Below are 21,108 nucleotides of genomic sequence, written 5' to 3' on the forward strand. Positions count from 1 at the left end.
GGCTGCCTATATAGATGGTATAATTTATGCTGTCTGTTGACTAGCGTAGTGTCTCTGTCAGCTTCCTGTCTCATTGGAATAACACTTTCAGCAGCAGCATTGTTTGTATTTTATGCCATTGTTTTGCTTTTTTTCCTCCACCTAAAATTCAAAAGGCATAATGAAGCTCATAAATGTCTTCCACACTTAACATGCAGCCTTCATCCCCCACGTTTCCATAGGCACTGTTTCCCTCAGTAACATGACAGAAAAGAAAATGTTTCTAGCTTACCTTTGAGACATTAGAACATTGATGTCTGGAAAGCATTTTAGCTTGTCTTCTTCAAGATTCCATGTACTGTTGCCTTGCAGTGGTTCTCAACCTTCCGAATGCTGTGACCCTCAGCCATAAGCTTTTTTCTTGCTACTTCATAGTTGTAAATTTGCTACTATTGTGTGTATCCGGTATTCTGATGGTGGTAAGGGGCTGCTCAACCCCCAAAGGGATTATGACCCACAGGCTGATGTGTTAATGTGTTAATGTTTCTGTTACCTTTGAAGGTACCTTTGGCATATTTCAAGAGTTTTTTCTTTTATCTTTTTTTTTATAGTTATATTTTGATGGGTTACTTATTCCTTCAGTACTGATGGTTTGTTTATTCTATGTTGGGTTTATTGGGTTTGTTGAATCTTTGGATTAGTTTTATCCATCAGTTTTGTACAGTTGTTAGGCACTGTCTCTTCATTCCTCTGTAATCTTTATTTTTAATTTTTCTTGTTTTCTATATTTTATCTCTCTGTACTTTAGATAAGCAACCAAGAGGTTGCTTCTGTTAACAAGTTTTAAGATTTGTTTATCTATGTATATATAAGTGTGAGTGCAGGCCACAGCACATATATCGAAAGAGTTCATATGTGAATCAGAAGACAGGTCTTGAAACTTGGAGACTGGTTGTTTCCCCACAAGTAGTTGTTTACTTTTGTCTAATTTGTAATTAGATTCATTCATATTTGTTGTACTGTTTTTCTGTCGTTACATCCTGTTTGGTGTTTCTTTTTCTTTCTGTTTTCTAGTAAAATGTTTAAGCTTAGTATTTGCATATTTGAGCTTGCGAGCATCTTTGTCTTACAGCCCAAGTTTGACACTTAAATGTTAGTGGTTCTGTGGTTTGTTTTGCTTCCTTCTAAGCTATCTTTATCTAGTGCACACAATGTCACTTATTGTGACTCAAGAATACTTGAGATCAAGACCAGCTTTCTTTATAGAACGCTCACAGATATTTTGTCGATAGTGTTATTTGCTGGGATAATTGACCTTTGAGGTAGAAAATGCTGGAATTCTATATAATGTAGGGGTGGTTCTGATGCTAAGGTTCTATTTCCCAGTTGGTTCTTGATCTGTCACTAAAAAAGCCATGGGCCAATTGCTGGGTAGAAGGAATAGGTGGGACTTTTGGGGTCCCTGGAGGCAGGCAGAGAGATGCAAGGGAGGAGAGGAGAGTTTGCTATGTTTCTGATGGAGAAAAGCTGAGGAGCCATGTGAAATTTTATACAGAGTGGCCACACAGGCTGCTCCTACAGGTGGGTGCTCAGGGGTGTCTAGCAGGGACCAGATGTAACTGAGCAACTAAAGTTTAGGGCAGATGGAGAGGTAGAAAGATAAGGATAGTGGTAAGGGTACACTTCTCCAGGTGGGAGGTAGTAACAAAAGGAAAGTTGAAATTCAAAAATTATGTGTCTGTGTCTTTTACCCATGGATTCAAAGGAAGCTAGGTGGGGGCTGGTAGTGTGGCCCATTCTCAGAGCTTATGTTGGGTAACAAAAGCTATACACAACAATATAACATCTGAAAGGTTTGTGTGTGTGTGTGTGTGATAGAGAGAGGGAGAGAGAGAGAGAGAGAGAGAGAGAGAGAGAGAGAGAGAGAGAGGTCATTGGATCTCCTGCAAATAGAGTTACAAATGGTTCTATGCTATGAGATTACTAGAAATCGAACCTGGGTCTTCTGGAAGAGCAGTCAGTGCTCTTAACCGGAGACTCATCTTCCTGACTCCTCCATTTATATTCTATTAAACAAAGAATAGGAATCAAGTAGAGTAAACCCCAGATGGCAGTTTTAATCAACATTGGATTACTTTTCCAACATAGTATTAGAAATTAGGAAGGCAAAGGCTATGTGAGTATCTTTAGATCTTTATATGCTGGTACTGAGAGTAGGTTAAGACCTTGACAAGCTGAAGACTTGAATTTCAGCTCTTCCCTATTTGTGAATTAATCACCCCAAACCAGTCCTCACGTGCTTGACAGATACAGTGGCAAGGACAAAGTGATAGTGTCCTTAGCAGTGAGGACTCTCTATCAGCTGCATTTCTCATAACTAAGCTATTGGTTGTTCAGTTCTGCTGCATGAAATATGGATTGTGGTATATTTGTGGTATATCAGGACAGATGTTCTGAACTAATTAGTCTGACATTTATGCTTCTTGTCAGTATTAATGATTTCGTTAGATTTCTGTGTTTTTAAAACCATTGCCTTCCTTTGATGCTGGGGCTGCAGTTTGAGTTTCTCAAACTAAATGTATGGTACATTATAAAATGCTGAATGTTGGTCATAAATTGTGCTCTTTAGGAAAGGAAGCCTGTCCCTTGCATTCAGCTTTGAGATCTTTGATGCCTGGTACAATGACTGATAAATATTTGTTGATGAATGAATTGGATTCTCATTTTCTAAAATCCTTCCCTGCCACAGCATAGAATTTAGTTTAATTTACAGATGATCATCTCTAATAAAAATAAGTGTGTTCATTATTTTGTTCTCTTGTGTGGACCTCAGCTTAACTTCAGGAAGTTGGAAGCTATATATGTTGGTTTAAAGTAAGCCATGTGGGTTTTCTCACAACAGTTTCTTATACACACTCATATAAAATGGAGTTGAAAGGATTGTAAACACCCCTAAACGTGCTCCACAGATTTAACGGCTCCTGCAGTTAACATTTATTATACTTGCTTTACTCAAATATCACTGTTTCTCCATCGGTTTGCTAGTCCTTTTTTACATTTACACACTTCAAGCCAATCACAAATAAGCACACTTCATCTATACAAACCAGATTTATGTTTTGTTTATAAATAGAGTGATTTTAGAGTATGACTTAAGTGAAATTATGTGTGCACATTTGGAAAAAAATGCTTGTAGAAAATTTACTCAGTCATCTTACTTCACTATATTTATATTGAAACAACGTGGAAACAAGTGTGTACCTGTTCAGTTCATTATTATTTAGAGATAGTTTTTATGTGTATTAACTAGTATTTTATGCAGCATCATTATTCAGAATAGCAGTGATATTCAATGTCATTTATTGAATTTTTTTTTCAGCTACTGTGTTGTACTCACCTTCACGAGAATACATGCCAAATTCTCCTTATCCTCCTTTATTTTCTGATCACATTTTATTTTTGGAATAGGTGATTCGTTCACAGAAAATTGTTGTTTTCAGTTCTCTGTTGTGCTGTGTAGATTCTGGTTCTTTGGCTGCTGCTCTTTACAGTCTGAAGTCCCTGGTATTTGATGGGATCCTAGGACAGAAAACCCCTTCTTGGCCATTGTATTTTTGCAGGGCCATTTAGGATATTTGAGTGTAACTCAGGAAAAGTTGTTCTGTTTTCTTTGCTTATTTTTTAGTATCTAATTTCAGTGTGTTGTGAAGGTGTCAGAGTACCACATAGACTCTAAATCTAATAGTTATTTTCTCTTATATTAATGCTTATTAACATTCTGTGGATTAGAAAAATATACTCCTTTTTCATTTTTGCTATGTGCCAACCATATGGGTTATAATCTTTATTATTTAATTCATGCAGCATCGTGTGAGGATTAAGGAGAAAAGGACGCAGAGACTATTGACTATTAAAAATGGCTCCCAAACTAAAGAGCCAGACAAGGAGTGTTTGAGCAGTGTGACATTGCTTTAGTGTTTCTGAGGCTCTGATCCTAACATTACTTGCCTTATAGATTGCTAGGGATGATTCTTAGAAATGTGGGTTTCTGAACTTCATTTCCTATGTGCTCAGTCTCAGTCTCAATACAGAGGTATGCTACCCCAGTGCTCACCTATCCTTATTGTACTGTGTGAGAGTAAGTTGTAGCTTTATTATCTGTTAATGTAGAACTAAAGTCAGCAGAAATAAATTATCCTAAAGCCCTGTAGTATTAACCTTTCTTGGCGATAACCTTTTCATTTTTGTCTTTGCTCCAAGATTGTTATGGATTTCAAGCACCCAGAGGGTGTCACAGTACCAGTTATGTTACCTCGTCGGAGTTTGCTGGTGATGACGGGGGAATCCAGATACCTCTGGACTCATGGGTACGTACGGAGATGAACTCGTGACAGCTGGGATACTTGCTGCTTAGTGGAACTCACCGTGTCTTTGTTGCACTATCTGAGCGCTGCATCCATGCCCCGTGTGACACAGCAGATCATTTGGGTACAAGCCTCCTGGAGTATGTGCAAGTTTTTTTCTTTTTAATACATTTTTTAATTTTGAAAGGACTTCCATTTTAAAGAAAACTTGTAAAGGTAACAGGACAAAATCCGTTCCCCTTCCACCTATAGTATTCAGTTGTGAACACTTTCTGTGACTTACTTTTCTCATATACTATCGTCATTGCTTTTACTCAGTTGCCTATTTCTCTGCACATCTTTCAGAGGGACACGATAGTAATAGTTTGGCTTTAAGACAAAGAATGGGCATAGTCCTCAGGTGAAAAGACATAGAGACTACTAGAAGGGTGAGAGCCAATAGAAATGAAGATTCTGAAGGATTGGGTCACTGTATTAGTCAGGGCTGTCTTGAGGAACAGAACTGGTAGAGTGTGTGTGTGTGTATGTGTGTGTGTGTGTGTGTGTGTGTGTGTGTGTGTGTAAGTATATATAGGGTATTTCTTTATTGTTTCTTTTCTGTTTTTATTGACTATTCTCTGTATTTACATTTCAAATGTTATCCCCTTTCCCCCACTCCCATCTCCCCCTCCCCTCTACTTGTTTCCATGAAGGTGCTCCCTCTCCCAACAACCCTCTCAACCCCAGCTTCTTGGCATTCCCCTACACTGGGGGAACAAACCTTCACTGGACCAAAGGACTCTTTTCCCATTGATGCCAGACAATGCTGTCCTCTGCTACATATGCAATTGGAGCTATGATCTCTCCATGAGTGCTCATTGGTTGGTGTTTTAGTCCCTGTGAGTTCTGGAGGGTTTGTTGGGTTGATAACGTTGTTCTTCCCATAGAGCTACAGACCCTTTCAGCTCCTTCAGTCCTTTCTCTAGCTCCTTCAATGGGATCCCAGTGTTCAGTCTGATGGTTAGCTGCAAGCATTCTCAACTGTATCTTTATGACTCTGGCAGAGCCTATAAGGAAGCATTTTATATCTGGCTCCTGCCAGTAAGCACTTCTTGGCATCAACAATAGTGCTCGGGTTTGGTAGCTGCATATGGGGTGGATCCCCAGGTGAGGTAGCCTCTGAATGATCTTTTCTTCAATCCCCACTCATCTATTTGTCCCTGTATTTCCTCCTGTGAGTGCTTTGTTCTCCCTTCTAAGGACTGAGGCATCTGCTGTCACCTGGGATTTTGATCTTAGCCTTTCTGACTGCTGTGAGGTGGAACCTCAGGGTTGTTTTGATTTGCATTTCCCTGATGACCAGGGATGTTGAACCTTTCTTTAGCTGCTTCTCAGCCATTCAGTATTCCTCAGTTGAAAATTCTTTGTTTAGTTCTGTTCCCCATTTTCTAATAGGGTTATTTGATTCTCAAGTCTAACTTCTTGAGTTCTTTGTATATATTGGATATTAGTTCTTTATCAGATGTAGCATTGGTAAAGATCCTTTCCCAATCTGTTGGTTGCCATTTTGTCCTTTTGACAATGTCCTTTGCCTTACAGAAGCTTTGCAATTTCATGAGGTCCCATTTGTCGATTCTTGATCTTAGAGCATGAGCTATTGGTGTTCTGTTCAGGAAAATTTCCCCTGTGCCGATCTTTCTCTTGTATTAGTTTCAGTGTACCTGGTTTTATGTAGAGTTCTTTAATCCACTTGGACTTGAGCTTTGTACAAGGAAATAAGAAAGGGTCTATTTACATTCTTCTGCATGCTGACTGCCAGTTGAAGCAATACCATTTGTTGAAGAGGCTGTCCTTTTTCCATTGAATGTTTTCAGCTTCTTTGTCAAAGATCAAGTAATCATAGGTATGTGGTTTCATTTCTGGGTCTTCTATTCTGTTCCATTGATCTACCTGCCTGTCTCTCCAATACCAGGTGGTTTTTTATCATGATTATTCTGTAATGCAGTTTGAGGTCAGGGATGGTAATTACCCTGGAAGATTTTTTATTGTTGAGAATAGTTTTTGATACCCTGGGTTTTTTGCTATTCCAAATGAATTTGCAAATTGTTCTTTCAAAGACTATGAAGAATTGAGTTGGAATTTTAATGGGGATTGCATTGAATCTGTAGATTGTTTTAGGCAATTCCGTCATTTTTACTATGTTGATCCTTTCAATCCATGAGCATAGGGGGTGGATCTTTTCATCTTCTGAGATCTTCTTCAATTTCCTTCTTCAGAGACTTAAAGTTCATGTTATACAGATCCTTCACTTGCTTGGTTAGGATCACACCAAAGTATTTTATATTCTTTGTGACTATTGTGAAAGGTGTCCTTTCCCTAAATTTTTTCTTAGCCTGTTTATCCTTTGAGTAGAGGAAGGCTACTGATTTGTTTGAGTTAATTTTATATCCAGCCACTTTGCTGAAGTTTTTTTTTTTTTTTTTTTTAATCAGCTGTAGGAGTTCTCTGGTGGAATTTTTGGGGTTATGTAAGTATACTCTCATATTATCTGCAAATAGTGATTTTTTTTTTTACTTCTTCCTTTCCAATTTGTATCCCCTTGACTTCCTTTTGCTCTCTAATTGCTCTGACTATGACTTCGATTACTGTATTGAATAGATAGGGAGAGATTGGGCAGTCCTCTCAAGTCCCTGATTTTAGTGGGATTGCTCTGAGTTTCTCACAATTTAGTTTGATGTTGGCTGTTGGTTTGCTGTATATTGCTTTTACTGTGTTTATGTATGGGCCTTGAATTCCTGACCTTTAACATGAAGGGATGTTGAATTTTGTCAAATGCCTTCTCAGTATCTAAAGAGATGATCATGTACTTTTTTTTCTTTGAGTTTGTTTATATAGTGGATAACATTGATGGATTTCTGTATATTGAACCAGCCTTGCATCCCTCGTATGAAGCCTATGTGATCATGGTGAATGATTGTTTTTGATGTGTTCTTGGATTCAGTTTGCAAGAATTTTATTGAGTATTTGTGCATCAGTCTTCATGAGGGAAATTGTCTAAGGTTCTCTTTCTTTTTAGGGTTTTTGTTTGGTTTAGGAATGAGTGTAGTTGTGGCTTCGAAGAATGAGTTGGGGAGTATTACCTCTGTTTCTATTTTGTGGAATAGTTTGGAGACTATTGGTATTAGGTCTTCTATGAAGGTCCGATAGAATTCTGCACTAAACTCTTCAAGTCCTGAGCTTTCTTTGGGAGGTTTTTGATGACTGCTTCTATTTCTTTAGGTGTTATGGGGCTGTTTATCTGATCCCGAGTTAACTTTGGTACATGGTATCTGTCTAGAAAATTGTTCATTTTCTCTAGATTTTCTAATTTTGTTGAGTACAGGCTTTTGTAGTAGAATCTGATGATTTCCTGAATTTCCTCAGTTTCTGTTGTTATGTCTTTACTTTCTTTCTTTCTTTCTTTCTTTCTTTCTTTCTTTCTTTTTTTTTTTTTTTTTTGTCAATTTGGATACTCTTTCTGCACCCTCTGGTTCATCGGACTAAGGGTTTATGGATCTTGTTGATTTTCTCAAAGAATCGGCTTGTGGTTTTGTTGATTCTTTGTTTAGTTCTTTCTGGCTCTATTTGGTTGATTTCAGATCTTGAGTTTGATTATTTCCTGTCATCTACTCCTTTTAGGAGTATCTGCTTTTTGTTCTAGAGCTGTCAAGTTGCTAGTGTATGCTCTCTCCTGTTTCTTTTTGGAGGAGCTCAGCACTATGGGTTTTTCTCTTAGCAGTGCTTTCATTGTATCCCATAAATTTTGGTATGTTGTGCCTTCATTTTTGTTAAATTCTAAAAAGTCTTTGATTTTTTTTTAAGTTCTTTCGTGACCAAGCTATCATTGAGCAGAGCATTGTTCAACTTCTATGTGTATGTTGGCTTTTTGTTGTTTTTGTTATTATTATAGACCAGCCTTAGTCCATGGTGATCTTATAGAATGCATGGGAGTATTTCGATCTTCTTGTATCTGTTGAGGCCTGTTTTGTGACCGACTATATGGTCAGTTTTGGAGAAAGTTTCTTGAGGTGCTGAGAAGATATTTTCTTTTGTTTTAGAATGAAATATTCTATAGCTGTCTGTTGATTACATTTGCTTCATAACTTGTATTAGTTTCAGTGTGTCTGTTCAGTTTCTGCTTCTATGATCTGTCCATTGATGATATTGGGGTGTTGAAGTCTCCCACTATTAATGTGTATGGTGCAATATGTGCTTTGAGCTTTAGTAGAGTTTTTTTGGTTTGGGGGGTTCTTTTTTTTTTAAATGAATGTGGGTACCCTTGTATTTGGAACATAGATGTTCAGGATTAAGAGTTCATCTGATGGATTTTTTTCATTTGATTAGTAAAAAGTGTCCTTCCTTATCTTCTTTGATGGCTTTTGGTTGAAAATTATTCGATATTAGGATTGCTACTCCATCTCTTTTCTTGAGACCACCGACCCCTTCCCCCCACCCAACCCTGGTTTCTAAGCTGGTATTATATTCATGAGGAATGTTTGTAGTAGGCCAGAAGTCAGTTTCAGACCTAGTATTGGGTCTTGAGGAACACAGAAAGTCTAGAAGGTTCATTGGCATTCTTGCTTGTCATCTGGCAAGCATAGCCTGTAGTTGAGCAGCGTGTGTCTTCCTGAGTTGGGGTTAAGGCACAGTGTTGAGGTGGGTGTCAGAGCTCAGGAGGAAATGTTCTTTGAGTTCCAGGGAGGTGAGGACAGGAGGAAAGGAAGCTTGTAGCTCATGTTCTTTTGCTGCACTAGAGTTGACCTTGAGAATTTAATTGAGGAAGCAGAGTACAGAAGGTCAGAAGGCAGCCTATGTCTTTGAGGAGTAGCTTGTGGGTGAGCAGAGGTGTTTGCCAGAGTTGGGGGCTGTGACACAGCAAAGAGTTGAAAGCCAGGGGAAGGTGGGATGTTGGGATCTACAGAGCTGTAGCTGGGGTAGGGAAGGTGGGATGGTGGATCCAGAGCTGTAGCTGGGGTAGGGAAGGTGGGATGGTGGATCCAGAGCTGTAGCTGGGATAGGGAAGGTGGGATGGTGGATCCAGAGCTGTAGCTGGGGTAGGGAAGGTGGGGTGGTGGATCCAGAGCTGTAGTTGGGGTAGGGAAGGTGGGGTGGTGGATCCAGAGCTGTAGCTGGGGTAGGGAAGGTGGGATGGTGGATCCAGAGCTGTAGCTGGGGTAGGGAAGGTGGGGTGGTGGATCCAGAGCTGTAGCTGGGGTAGGGAAGGTGGGATGTTGGGATCTACAGAGCTGTAGCTGGGGTAGGGGAAGGTGGGATGTTGGGATCTACAGAGCTGTAGCTGGGGTAGGGGAAGGTGGGATGTTGGGATCTACAGAGCTGTATCTGGGGTAGGGAAGGTGGGATGGTGGATCCACAGAGCTGTAGCTGGGGTAGGGGAAGGTGGGATGTTGGATCCAGAGCTGTAGCTGGGGTAGGGAAGGTGGGATGGTGGATTCAGAGCTGTAGCTGGGGTAGGGAAGGTGGGATGGTGGATGGTGGATCCAGAGCTGTATCTGGGGTAGGGAAGGTGGGATGGTGGATGTTGGATCCACAGAGCTGTAGCTGGGGTAGGGAAGGTGGGATGTTGTATCCAGAGCTGTAGCTGGGGTAGGGAAGGTGGGGTGGTGGATCCAGAGCTGTAGCTGGGGTAGGGAAGGTGGGATGGTGGATCCAGAGCTGTAGCTGGGAGGAGAAGCTTCAGCTGCTGTTCTGCTGCAGTACTAGAGACAACCTTGAGAATTAGGTTTAAAGAATTTGAGTCATAAAAAATAGATGGTCTGATTTTTTTCTTAATGGCCATTAAAATATTGGCTCTTAATGGAGAGGAGATCAGGAGGCAGGGCACCTTTGTGAAGGCAAATGGAGGGGGAGGTGTTGGGAGTGGGGGGGGTAACTTCTCAAATGTAAATACAGAGTATCTAATAAAAATTATGAAAAAAAACCTGGCACTGTCTAATCCATTTTTCCAAGTATTTCTGGAATTTTGTGGAAAAGACTTTCTTTTTTCTTTTTTGTTTGTTTGTTTGTTTTCTTTTTGGCCCAGGCTCTTTTTGTTGCCACTTACTCTTAAACTTTCAAGAATAATGGCACTTACAGTAACTGCAAAATAAGGAGCTGTTTTGCATATATATTAAAAACATTTTCATTTATTCTTGCAAATGATATTGCATCATCTCCTGAGGTGATTTTTGGTTGTGTTTTCTACCAAAGTCCCTTGGCAGGTCAGGACTAAAGTGTGCAACACAGAGATCACACTAGAGATTTATTGGTTGGGGCCAGGGGAGCAAAAGCCCACCTCTCGATGGCAGGACCTTTGGGAGGTGCACACGGTGCCCAAGCAGCCGGTGCTGACAGGCCTAGTGGTGCTGAGTTGCCGAAAGTCGCTGGGATTAACATTTTGATCACTTTTTAATTGAAATGTATTATGCCACTGACTGCTGACAGTAGTTATTTCTGAAAGTTTGTATTGTAAGTCTCTCATGTTTAATGCTGATATAGGGTTGTATATTCTTTATAATATTTTTGGGAGAAAGAAAAATAAATCTCAACATTAATTTTTGAAGGCTGCTGTTGGCGTTACTGATTGTGTGTATATGGGAGTGTGTGTGTGTGTGTGTGTGTGTGCGTGCGTGCGTGCGCGCGCACTCACACTTCAGAAAGAGATGAAGGAAAAGGTAGGAGGTAGAGATAGGGAAGAGAGTGGTACACAGAGAAAAACCATGTCAACTATTGAGATGCCAACTAAGATCTTTTGTGAAAGGGAGAAAAAAATTGAAATAAGCATGAAAGCATAGGACATAAACTTGGTAAAAACCTTCTGATGTTTATTTTGGAGAAAACGGGATTTCACCTTGCTATATGTAAATTCTTTCCCAAGCACATTGTAGTTTGTAGACTATCAGAGATGTTAAAAGATACATTCATTCCTGTATTTGTTATGTTTCTTAAGATATTGGTCTCACTATGTTGTCAAATGAATTATTTATTGTCTTCAGAATTACACCTCGAAAATTTGATACCATCCAAGCCTCTGAGCAGTTCAAAGGAGGAATAATCACCAGCGACATCGGAGACCTGACTTTAAGCAAGAGGGGGATGCGAACGTCGTTCACGTTTAGGAAAGTGAGGCGAACGCCCTGCAATTGCAGTAAGTCTCTAATTCTGTGTGTGCTGCAGCGGGACACAGCTCGTAAGAAAATGTTCTAAAACTACCAGTGCTTGGAGCTTTTCCACAACTTTCCCAGTGGTGTGTGATCTGGGCTAGGCCTTCCCAGCACTTCTCTGAGATGCCTCCATTGATATTTATATTCTTTGAAGGCAGAGGCTATACTTTATCGTTAAATATGTGAAATTTCTTTAGCATTGAGTGCCAGAAAAAAAAGCTTCATTTTTGAAAGTGACAGGTAAGAGTTAGGGTTTGTGAGGCAGTAAACCCTGCTTGTGCAGAAATAGGAACTGAACAGAACAGGGGCTATTCTGACTTATTTACATACGTGTGTTGATCCCTAGATGTATTTCTTGGACTCAACAGAAAATATTTTTACTTTATAAATGATAATTTGCATTGACAGAGATCAGAAAATGCTTTTCCGATCACAAGGGTTTCAGTTTGGGGTAGCCTGGAGCAGAAGCTGTCATATTTAGCTGCAATCCCAAAAACATTTTAAATTCAAAGTCTTTTATCTCAAGGCTGGAGAGATGGTTCAGCTGTAGCTTCTTTCTCGTACCTACATTACCAAAAGATGGGATACATTCTGGCCTCCACAGGCGCCCTTACTCCCTCCCACATGACATATACAGAGACATAAACACATAAATAAAAATACAAATAAATCTTAAAGGACAGAGCTTCTTCCATCTGAGGATAGTAATCCTGTTTAACAAAACCGTAAAATGGCTGGATTTGTGAGGGTGAAAGGAATGTTTATTTATTTTGCTAATGGTGTCAATAAGTTTATAAAATATGATACTGGGGTTATTTCTCGGTGGTGTTGGTGGAGGTGGCTGTGTGGGAACGGGGTCCTTTTGTTTGGAGCAGCTGCGAGGGGGTGAGGGGCACAGAGCAGCAAGGCCCAAGGACTTCCCAGCTGGCCTTCCCCCAGCTCTCGGTCCCCTCCTGGGGTTGTGGGGCCACCCAGTGAGCCTCCCATGGCCTCAGGAACATTGATTGAGATGGGGGTTTCACTCTGCAAGTCTAGGCCACTTGGAAATATATATATAACACAGAGTACCCTTAAATTCTTGTTGGTCTTGCTGTTCAAACTCTCAGATGGTAGGGCTGTGGGTGTGAGCTGCCACACCTGGATGCAGAGCCTTTTCTTTTCATGTAGGTTACTCCTCCGTCTGCGACAGGCAGAGGAAGGTCACGCCTCCATCCCTTTCCGGGAGCCGTAAAGATGCGTTGGAACTCGAGCAAAAGCATGTCCACTGTGTGTACGATGAGATTGCAAGTCACTTCAGCAGCACAAGGCACAGCCCATGGCCGCGCATAGTGGAGTTCCTGAAAGCCTTGCCGAGTGGCTCCATAGTGGCCGATATTGGATGTGGAAATGGAAAGTACCTTGGTACCAACAAGGAGTTATATATGGCAAGTAACTAGTGTAAAAGCAAACGGGGAGGCCCATGTTCTTATATGAGCTCTGTGCTTAACATCATTTCATCCCTCCCTTTCCTGATCCCAATTCCTCCTGTGTTTCTTTCATTCTCTTTCAAGCCCATGACTTCTTCTTTTCAACTGTTATAGTTACGTAAATATTTATACATGTATATTTATGCACATACATACATGCACACACATATACATGCACACACATATGAAGCCTGCTGAGTCCAGTTAGTGGTATTTGTGTGTGTGTGCATATGTGTGTGTTTGTTTAGGGCTAATAACTTGAGATTGGATAAGTTACTGGCGAGGCTTCCCCTGAAGAAGATGCCACGCCTCTTTCATCCATCACTAACTACCACAATTCTTCATAGAGGTGGACCTTGTGAAATTTCACCCAACCACATTAGCATGTCACCTGGTATTGTCATTTTTCAGCCCTTGATTAGGCAGTCATATTGAGTGGTACAGCTTCCCTGTCATATATAGAAGATGCTGTCTCATAGCAGATGTCTTGTTCCTGTGACCCGTACAATCTTTCTGCTCCTCTTCCACTTTTTCTGCTTTATGTCCCAATAAGGAAGAGTTCTCTGTAAAATCTCTTCTAATCTATAATTTATAATAATAAACTGGTTTATTCACGATCATATTACAAAGTAAAATCTAAGGACAGGGAAAATTTCAAAGAATACCTAGCAATTGTGGTCATAAATACTTAGGGAAACAGAAAAAGAGCTGGAGAAGTCTTGAGGTGATACCTCAGGACATAAATCGCATGAGGACCTGAGTTCAATCCCCAAACACCCACATCAAAAGCTGGATATAGTGGCACAAAATTTTCCTTCCAGTATTGGGGAGGCAGTGACAGGAAGGTCCCTGGGCTCAGTGACTAATCAGCATGCCCGAGTCAGTGAGCTGCAGGTGCCATTGAGAGATATTTATCTCAAAAGACGAGATTGACCGTCCTGTTTGGTACCAGTGAACACAGCACTCATGCTGCTAGAGTGCTGTAGAAGTCTCTCTTCACCCACCGGGCCCTACCCAGTGAACACAGCACCCCCAGCAGGCGTTTAAGAGAAAAAAGATCAATAGTTTTAAAAATTGAAACACTCTCTACCAACAGTAAAAAACAAGCAAACAAAAAACCTACCACCACCAACAACAATAAACAGGGCTTCACTGTGTCATACTGGCTGGCCTTGCCTGCCACTGCCTCCCACATGCTAGGATGAATGACTTGTCACTGTATATGACCTCTTCTTTTGGGTGTGGGGTGGGATGTTAATTGATTTTTTTGACTATAGTCATGACATTGTACAGTCTGTTATGACTTGTAATGTTTCCTTATGAATGTGAACCTTGTGTGATGAGTGTAAGGTATGAAATAAACTTCTTGCGATGTGTAAACCAAATGTTATAATTTTTCTTTTTTGAATCACAGATTGGGTGTGATCGCAGCCGGAACCTTGTGGACATCTGTAGAGAGAGGCAGTTCCAGGCCTTGGTCTGCGATGCACTGGCTGTCCCCGTCAGGACTGGGTCTTGTGACGCTTGTATCTCTATTGCTGTCATTCACCACTTTGCGACTGCAGTGAGTGTTGCTCTTCCCTATGTAACAGTTCGTAAGTGACAGGGAAAGTGTGTGCGTGCATGTGTGTGTGTGTGTGTGTGTGTGTGTGTGTACGCGCGCCTGTGAAAATAAACCTTTCCTTTCTTAAATTTCTTTTCTTTTTTTATTTTTCTAACTTTGTCATACTTTCAACATGAAGTATCCTCCATAAATAAAAAAGGTTCATGTGCCGAAAGCTCAGCCCCAAGCTTGCGGCTCTGTGAGAAGGCGATTGGGTTATGAAGGTACTAATTCCTTCACTGGGCCAGTTCTTTGCCTCTTTTATGTTGTATGTACGATGGAGAGGTGGGGCCTGATTTGAAGAGCTCGCCAGTAAAGTGGCTTGGAATGGCACAGCTCATCCTGAGCCCCTGTTATGCCTCTGACAAGCAGCTCTGCCAGGATGCCCTCTTCTGTGAGGCTCTGCCCAGTGTAGCCCTAGGAACAAGAAGCTGAAAGAAAATGGACTGAAACCTTAAAGTCTGTGAACCAAAATAAATTTCCATTTATAATGTTTTTCTTGGACATTTACCACAGTGACAAAATCAATAAAAATTCTTTTTGATCGCTTGCTGTATAGCTTTAATGTAGTTTTCCCTCCTTTCTTACCTTTCTGGTCTTTGGTTATTTTTAATATTTGCCATAGGTGACCGATAAGACACCAGAACATTTACCTCCTCTGTCTTCCACGGCAGTGTTATTATACATTATTTTTGTTGTTTTAGGCTCTTGGTATTTATACTGTTGAGTATTTACTCTTTTTAGTACTCCTTTTTTTGAAGCACTTTTAAAGGTTTCTGAAAGACTAGCTTTCTTTTGCTTAAAGAATTCTGTTTTCTGTTTTTATTTAAGTAGTTATATTGGCGGTACGTCCTCTCACATTTTGTCATTGAACTCTCCTTATTTAAAAAATATTATTTTGAGTATATTTTGAATTCTAAATTGATAATGTTTTCTGTATTTGTAGCCTTTTGTCCACCTCTGCTTCATTCTAGGTAATTTATTCTGACTTGAATTCTGACTCAATGATTTCCTGTGGAGATATATGTAATATAATATTAAATTCATGTGTTGCTTTGGGTGATCTTAGAACTTATTTTTTTCTTTATTCAAATTTTTTATAGTTTTATGGACATTATTTCAAGTTATGTTAAAGTCTTTGAAGTTTTTTTAATGGAAAATAAGTCTTTTCTTGTTTTATGTATAACTAGACACATGCTAATAGTTGCTTTAATATACTCACTCATAGGTCGTCATAAAACAGTTGAAATGATGAGACATAAAATGTTTAACTTGCATTTATTTATGTGCTGTGTGTGTGTGTGTGTGTGTGTGTGTGTGTGTGTGTGTGTGTGCCCTGATGTGACTGTGCCTTTCCCACAGAGTATGGTGTTTGACAGAGAACAACTATGGCGTGAGTACTGTCTTTCCACCATAAGGGTGCTGGGAATTGATTCAGGTCATCAGGCACTAGCAAGAGCCCACTAAGCCATGTCCCCAGCCCAAAATATACAGTGTTTAATTCTTCATCCCATTGAATGTAGCTGTGCTTTCTTATGGTATAACAGAGTTGGTATATTTAATGTTGATTAGCTAAACTTTATTTTATATACAGAAAATAGTGGGCAATAATTACAAAATGTTACAGTGGAAACAATTGTATAAATCCAGTTTCATTTTAAAGAAATACATCGCTTGTTTTTTATTTGAATTAATAGAAACTGCAGAAAGTCGTGAACCAACTAAAGAAATATGAGAAACTTAAAAAACAACTGAATAGACCAGTAATAACAAGCATTGTTAAATATGTTCTATTGGTTTAATTAAAACTAGAACACCTGAGTGATGGAATGTCCTGGAGCCTACTCAGAATTTGAATTCAGTTCCCAAATGTTGAAACAGTGTTGCAGTGTTGAAAACTGTCTACATTTGGAAAGTTGTGACATCTAATTTTACGAATTTTATAAAAAGTCCATGATAGCCGTGATGATGGTGAGCGGAGCATCTCTGCACACGCAGCATCTCTGCACATGCAGCATCTCTGCACATGCAGCATCTCTGCACACGCAGCATCTCTGCACACGCAGCATCTCTGCACACGCAGCATCTCTGCATACGCAGAGCCACACTCAGCAGTTAATCGCTAGTGTGAAAGAATCTAATGAAAATAATAGTTATCTCCTTTTGTACCTGTAAAAACTGAGGATAAGGTTTCTGAGAATGCATAAGCAACTGAAAACAGACTTTGACAAGAAGCCTTTCTAAGACAAGTATTTTCTTTGCTTCCTCTCTTATTTTTCTGAAAGTGATAGTTACAAAGAATCCAAATAACTTTGAAAAGCGTACTCCAAAATTAAATAAGTCTTCTTCATTTTTCTACTGAAAAGGAGAATCTCATCAAATCTCCCGTCTGTCTGTCTGTCTGTCTGTCTGTCTCTCTCTCTCTCTGTCTCCCACCCTCCCTCTCTCCCTCTCCCCCCCACCCCCTATAAACACTTTTTCTTTTATACATACTAAAATATCTTGAAACTAGAGAGGTGACTTTAGTGCACAGCACTTTCTCTGCAAGCGTAAGGGCCAGAGTTTGGGTCCTAGCACATACACAAAAGCTGGCCATGGTCTTCAATGGCACCTGCAGCCCCTGCTGAGTGCAACAAAGACGGGACTGCTGCATTATTGCCTGATGGTCTAGCAGGAAACTGATAGTTCTTGGTTCAGGGGACCCTTGGCCACAGGGAGCAAGATCCAAAATGATAGAGGTGGGCGCTGGGCACTTTCTGGCTTGAGTGTTTAGTTTTATAGTCTGTCTTTTCCTTTGTTTTTGAAGCGTTGGTCATTAGTAGTGTTGTTGTTGAATTCTGGACATTTTACTAAATGTGTGAAGTCTTCTGTCCTCTTTCAAAGAGGAGTAAATTGAGAGCAACAAGCACATATGAGTTGATCATCTTAACTCTTTAAGGATGGACTCTCTGTTTTATTGGGGTTAAGTCACAGTTGCTTATTTCAGTCTCTCCCGAAGGTCTCAAGATAAGCCTTGTTTCTTTCTGGGTCACTGCACCTTGTAGACCTTAAGGTCATCTTCTGTCTCTCCATTGTTGCTAGTGCTGGGTTTCCGGAAATTTCACCCAGTGCTCAGTGTGGGAACCGGAAGATAGCTTTAGAGGACTTTGCGTGTAGCTGTTGGAGGCATTTCCTTACAGTTCCTGCTTTATGACGCTGACCCCTGAATTTCACCTGCTTTAATGTCTCTGTACTAAGAACCGGGTGTCCTTAGGCCAGCGAATCCTCTGCTTTCTGCTTGTATTTCATCCTAAAATTCTCTCAGGTCCAGACTGCAGACTTGCTCACCAGTGCCTTAGCCAGGTGTTTTATGTGCAGTTTTGAGGACCAGCAAACAGTTATACGTTTGTCTCCTCTGGGTTGATAAGTTACAGTCACTTCATCTTACTGTTTGTTTGTTTGTTTTCAGGAGCGCAGAGTGGAAGCTCTTCGAGAACTTTCCCGGCTCCTGAGACCTGGCGGGCAGGCCCTCATTTATGTCTGGGCAATGGAACAAGAATATAAAAATCAAAAGTCCAAATATCTTAGAAGAAACAGAATTGGCCAAGGAGATAAAGATGAGCTAAACAGTACCACATCCAAGGAAGAATTGCTGGTAAATCAAATGACCGAGGGAGGCTGTGAAGACCCAGCATCGTCTGCTCACTGCAAGAACCCCGAGAACAGAGAGTGCAAGTCAAGAGAAGTTCCTACTTCTGAGCTTCCTATTCATACAAATAGGACCTGTTTTCATTCCCAAGATGTGCTGGTTCCCTGGCACCTCAAGGGAAACCCTGGTAAAGACAAAGCTGTTGAACAATCTGAACTAGCAGGATGTCCTGCCCCAAGTCCTGTGTTTCATCGTTATTACCATGTGTTCTGTGATGGAGAACTGGAAGCTTCCTGCCGGGCTGTGGGTGATGTTAACGTTCTGCAGAGCTATTATGATCAAGGGAATTGGTGTGTGATTCTTCAAAAGGTCTGATCATTTACCTGAGCATATCATGTGTAAAGAAAAAGATGCCAATCTGTTTTTGAAAAGGAAACTAGATTATTGAAATAGTGAGGACATTTGGGGAATGTAAACAAACCAGAAGTGAGAGCAGAGATACTTAGGAAGCATTCTGTCTGTTCCCGTTGCCTGGCTTCATACATTTAGGTTCCTCTTACGTGCCTTTTAAGTATGGTGTTTGACATTAACTTGTGAAGCGTCTGTGGTGTTTGTGTAAGTGTATATGTAGCGTTTGAAGATAAACTTTTGTTTAAAATCTTTTGGTAAGGAAGCAATCATGTGAGCATTTAATGAAGTGAATACTCCTGGACAATAAGAGAGTATTTGAAGTTTTTTTTTTTTTTTTTTTTTTTTTTTTTTGTATAGTACAGAATAGTTTATTCAGGTCATGGGGGTCAGGGGTTAAGAAGATAGTAGAGGCAGAGAGAGAGGAATAGAGAAGTGAAAGCCGGCCATGAGCCTGTGGAGAGAGGCGGGGATTGGGGGGAAATGGGGAGAGGAGGAGAAGGGGGAAGAGCAAGGACGAGACAAAGAGAGTAGGAAAGCAAGAGGCCAAGAGCTTGAAGTTTTATCTGAAAGTGTTTGTTCCAAAAAAATCATACTTTCTCACTGCAGCTTTGTATCACATTCTGGATGCCTGCCCAGTAACACTAGCCAGATGATTCTCAGAAATTAATAGAAATTGAGTTCAACAGGTATTCCTTAAACACACGCCCTGAACTGAGTAGTATTAAAGACTAAGAATGGAGCTGTAAACAAGTAAAAGAGGTCGGGGCATAGATGAGTTGAAGAACCTATGTTTATCATGGAGGCCCTGGATTTAATGCCGATTACCATGGGCACATGCACAGCAGCAGAAAACAAGAATGAAGCACCTATGTGTAGAGAGCTAACCTTCTCTAAGGGACGACTGATAAAAGCAAACAAGCAAGTACCGTGTTTGTGGTGACCACGCACTCCATGAAGAGTGTGGAAGGGATACTAGCCTATGACCAAAAGTTTGCTTTTTAAGTTTTTTGTTTTTTAATCTTTATGCTCAAGATTTTATTCTCCTCCTGGTCCACTCTCCTACTCTTCCACATCCCATACTTCTTCCACGCCCCCCATCTCCATGAGGATGCCCCCACCTCACCCACCCCACCAGACCTCTAAACTCCCTGGGTCTCCCTCCAGTCTCTGAGGTTTAAGTGCATCTTTGACTGAACCCAAACCCGAGAGTCCTCTGCTGTACATATGTTGGGGCCTCATATCAGCTGGTGCTGCCTGCTTGGTGGTCCAGTGTCTGAGATACCTCAGGGGTCCAGGTTAGTTGAGACTGCTGGCCCTCCTACAGGGTCCCCTTCATCCTCAGCTTCCTCCAGCTTTTCCCTGATTTAACCACAGGAGTCAGCATCTTCTGTTCATTAGTTGGATGCAAATATCTGTATCTGACTCTTTCAGCTGCTTGTTGGGTCTTCTGGAGGGCAGTCATGGTGGGTCCCTTTTGGTGGGCACTCCGTAGGCTCAGTTATGGAGTCAGGCCTTGGGCCCTTCCTTTTGGGACTTTCCCTGGACCTTCTTTTCCTCAGGCTCTTCTCCATTTCCATCCCTGCAGTTCTTTCAGACAGGAACAATTATGGGTCACAGTTTTGACTGTGTTATAGCAACCCCATTCCTCACTTGATGCCCTGTCTTTCTGCTGGAGGTGGGTCTACAGGTTCCCTCTCCCCACTGTAGGGCATTTCATCTAGGGTTAATTGCTGAAATAATTACTAATCCTGACTAACTTATTACTAGAAATTACTATTCCTGATCCATTGGTCTAAGCTCTAAAGACAACTTTCATAGTTCCCTTTAACAGTTAAATTGCAAAATTTAAAATGTTTTCAGCAAAACCAAACTTTGTTATTGCAAACACAATTGGCTGTTTCTTAATCATTGTTTGTCTCAATTTAGAACAGGGGCTGCATTTTTATGTACTCAGTGAAACCAAAAGCATGTTCTTAGAAATTATTAGTAAAATTGAAGAATATTTAGTTAGACTGAGTTGACGGGGAGAAGTTTTTGTGTTTTTTGCAATTACCTCAATAAAAAAAATTAAAATTAGTAACATGTAAATGTTTTTAAAATCTTTTAAAAATGTTTATAATTAACACTTTTTAAATTTTAGTAGAATTATTTAAAATTCGATTTGCATATACAATTTTGTTTTCCATTCTTTTTTTAAATTGAGTATCTCACATAGTCCAGGTTAACTTCATTCTTGCCGTGTAGCCGAGGATCATCTTGAATACCTGGTTCTCCTGCTTCCATCTCTCCAGTCCTGGGATTACACACCTCCACGGCAGGCCTACGCCAAGTGTTCTGTATACATACATATATGTGTATATGAAGAAAAAGATGTTGGTTATAGATTAAAGCAGCAGTTCTCAACCTGAGTGTCACGACCCCTTTGGGGGTCAGACAACCCTTAAGACCATCGGAAATAATAATTATTTACATCATGATT

General features: G+C 40.5%; 1 protein-coding gene across 1 annotated transcript in view; it reads left to right on the top strand.

Annotated features, from left to right (window-relative positions):
• The window catches only part of ALKBH8 (alkB homolog 8, tRNA methyltransferase), a gene marked incomplete at both ends in the record, with an annotated part of 33,796 nt that extends 15,203 nt beyond the window's left edge, over positions 1-18,593 (top strand). Inside the window, 5 exon segments of the mRNA XM_080932570.1 lie at positions 4,240-4,346; positions 11,354-11,505; positions 12,689-12,945; positions 14,402-14,551; positions 18,039-18,593. Coding sequence (XP_080788696.1) covers positions 4,240-4,346; positions 11,354-11,505; positions 12,689-12,945; positions 14,402-14,551; positions 18,039-18,593 — 1,221 coding nt within the window.
• Positions 18,594-21,108: the final 2,515 nt, after the last annotated feature.

The sequence above is a fragment of the Micromys minutus genome, assembly GCF_963924665.1.
Source record: "Micromys minutus genome assembly, chromosome: 18".
Classification (NCBI taxonomy): Eukaryota; Metazoa; Chordata; class Mammalia; order Rodentia; family Muridae; genus Micromys; species Micromys minutus.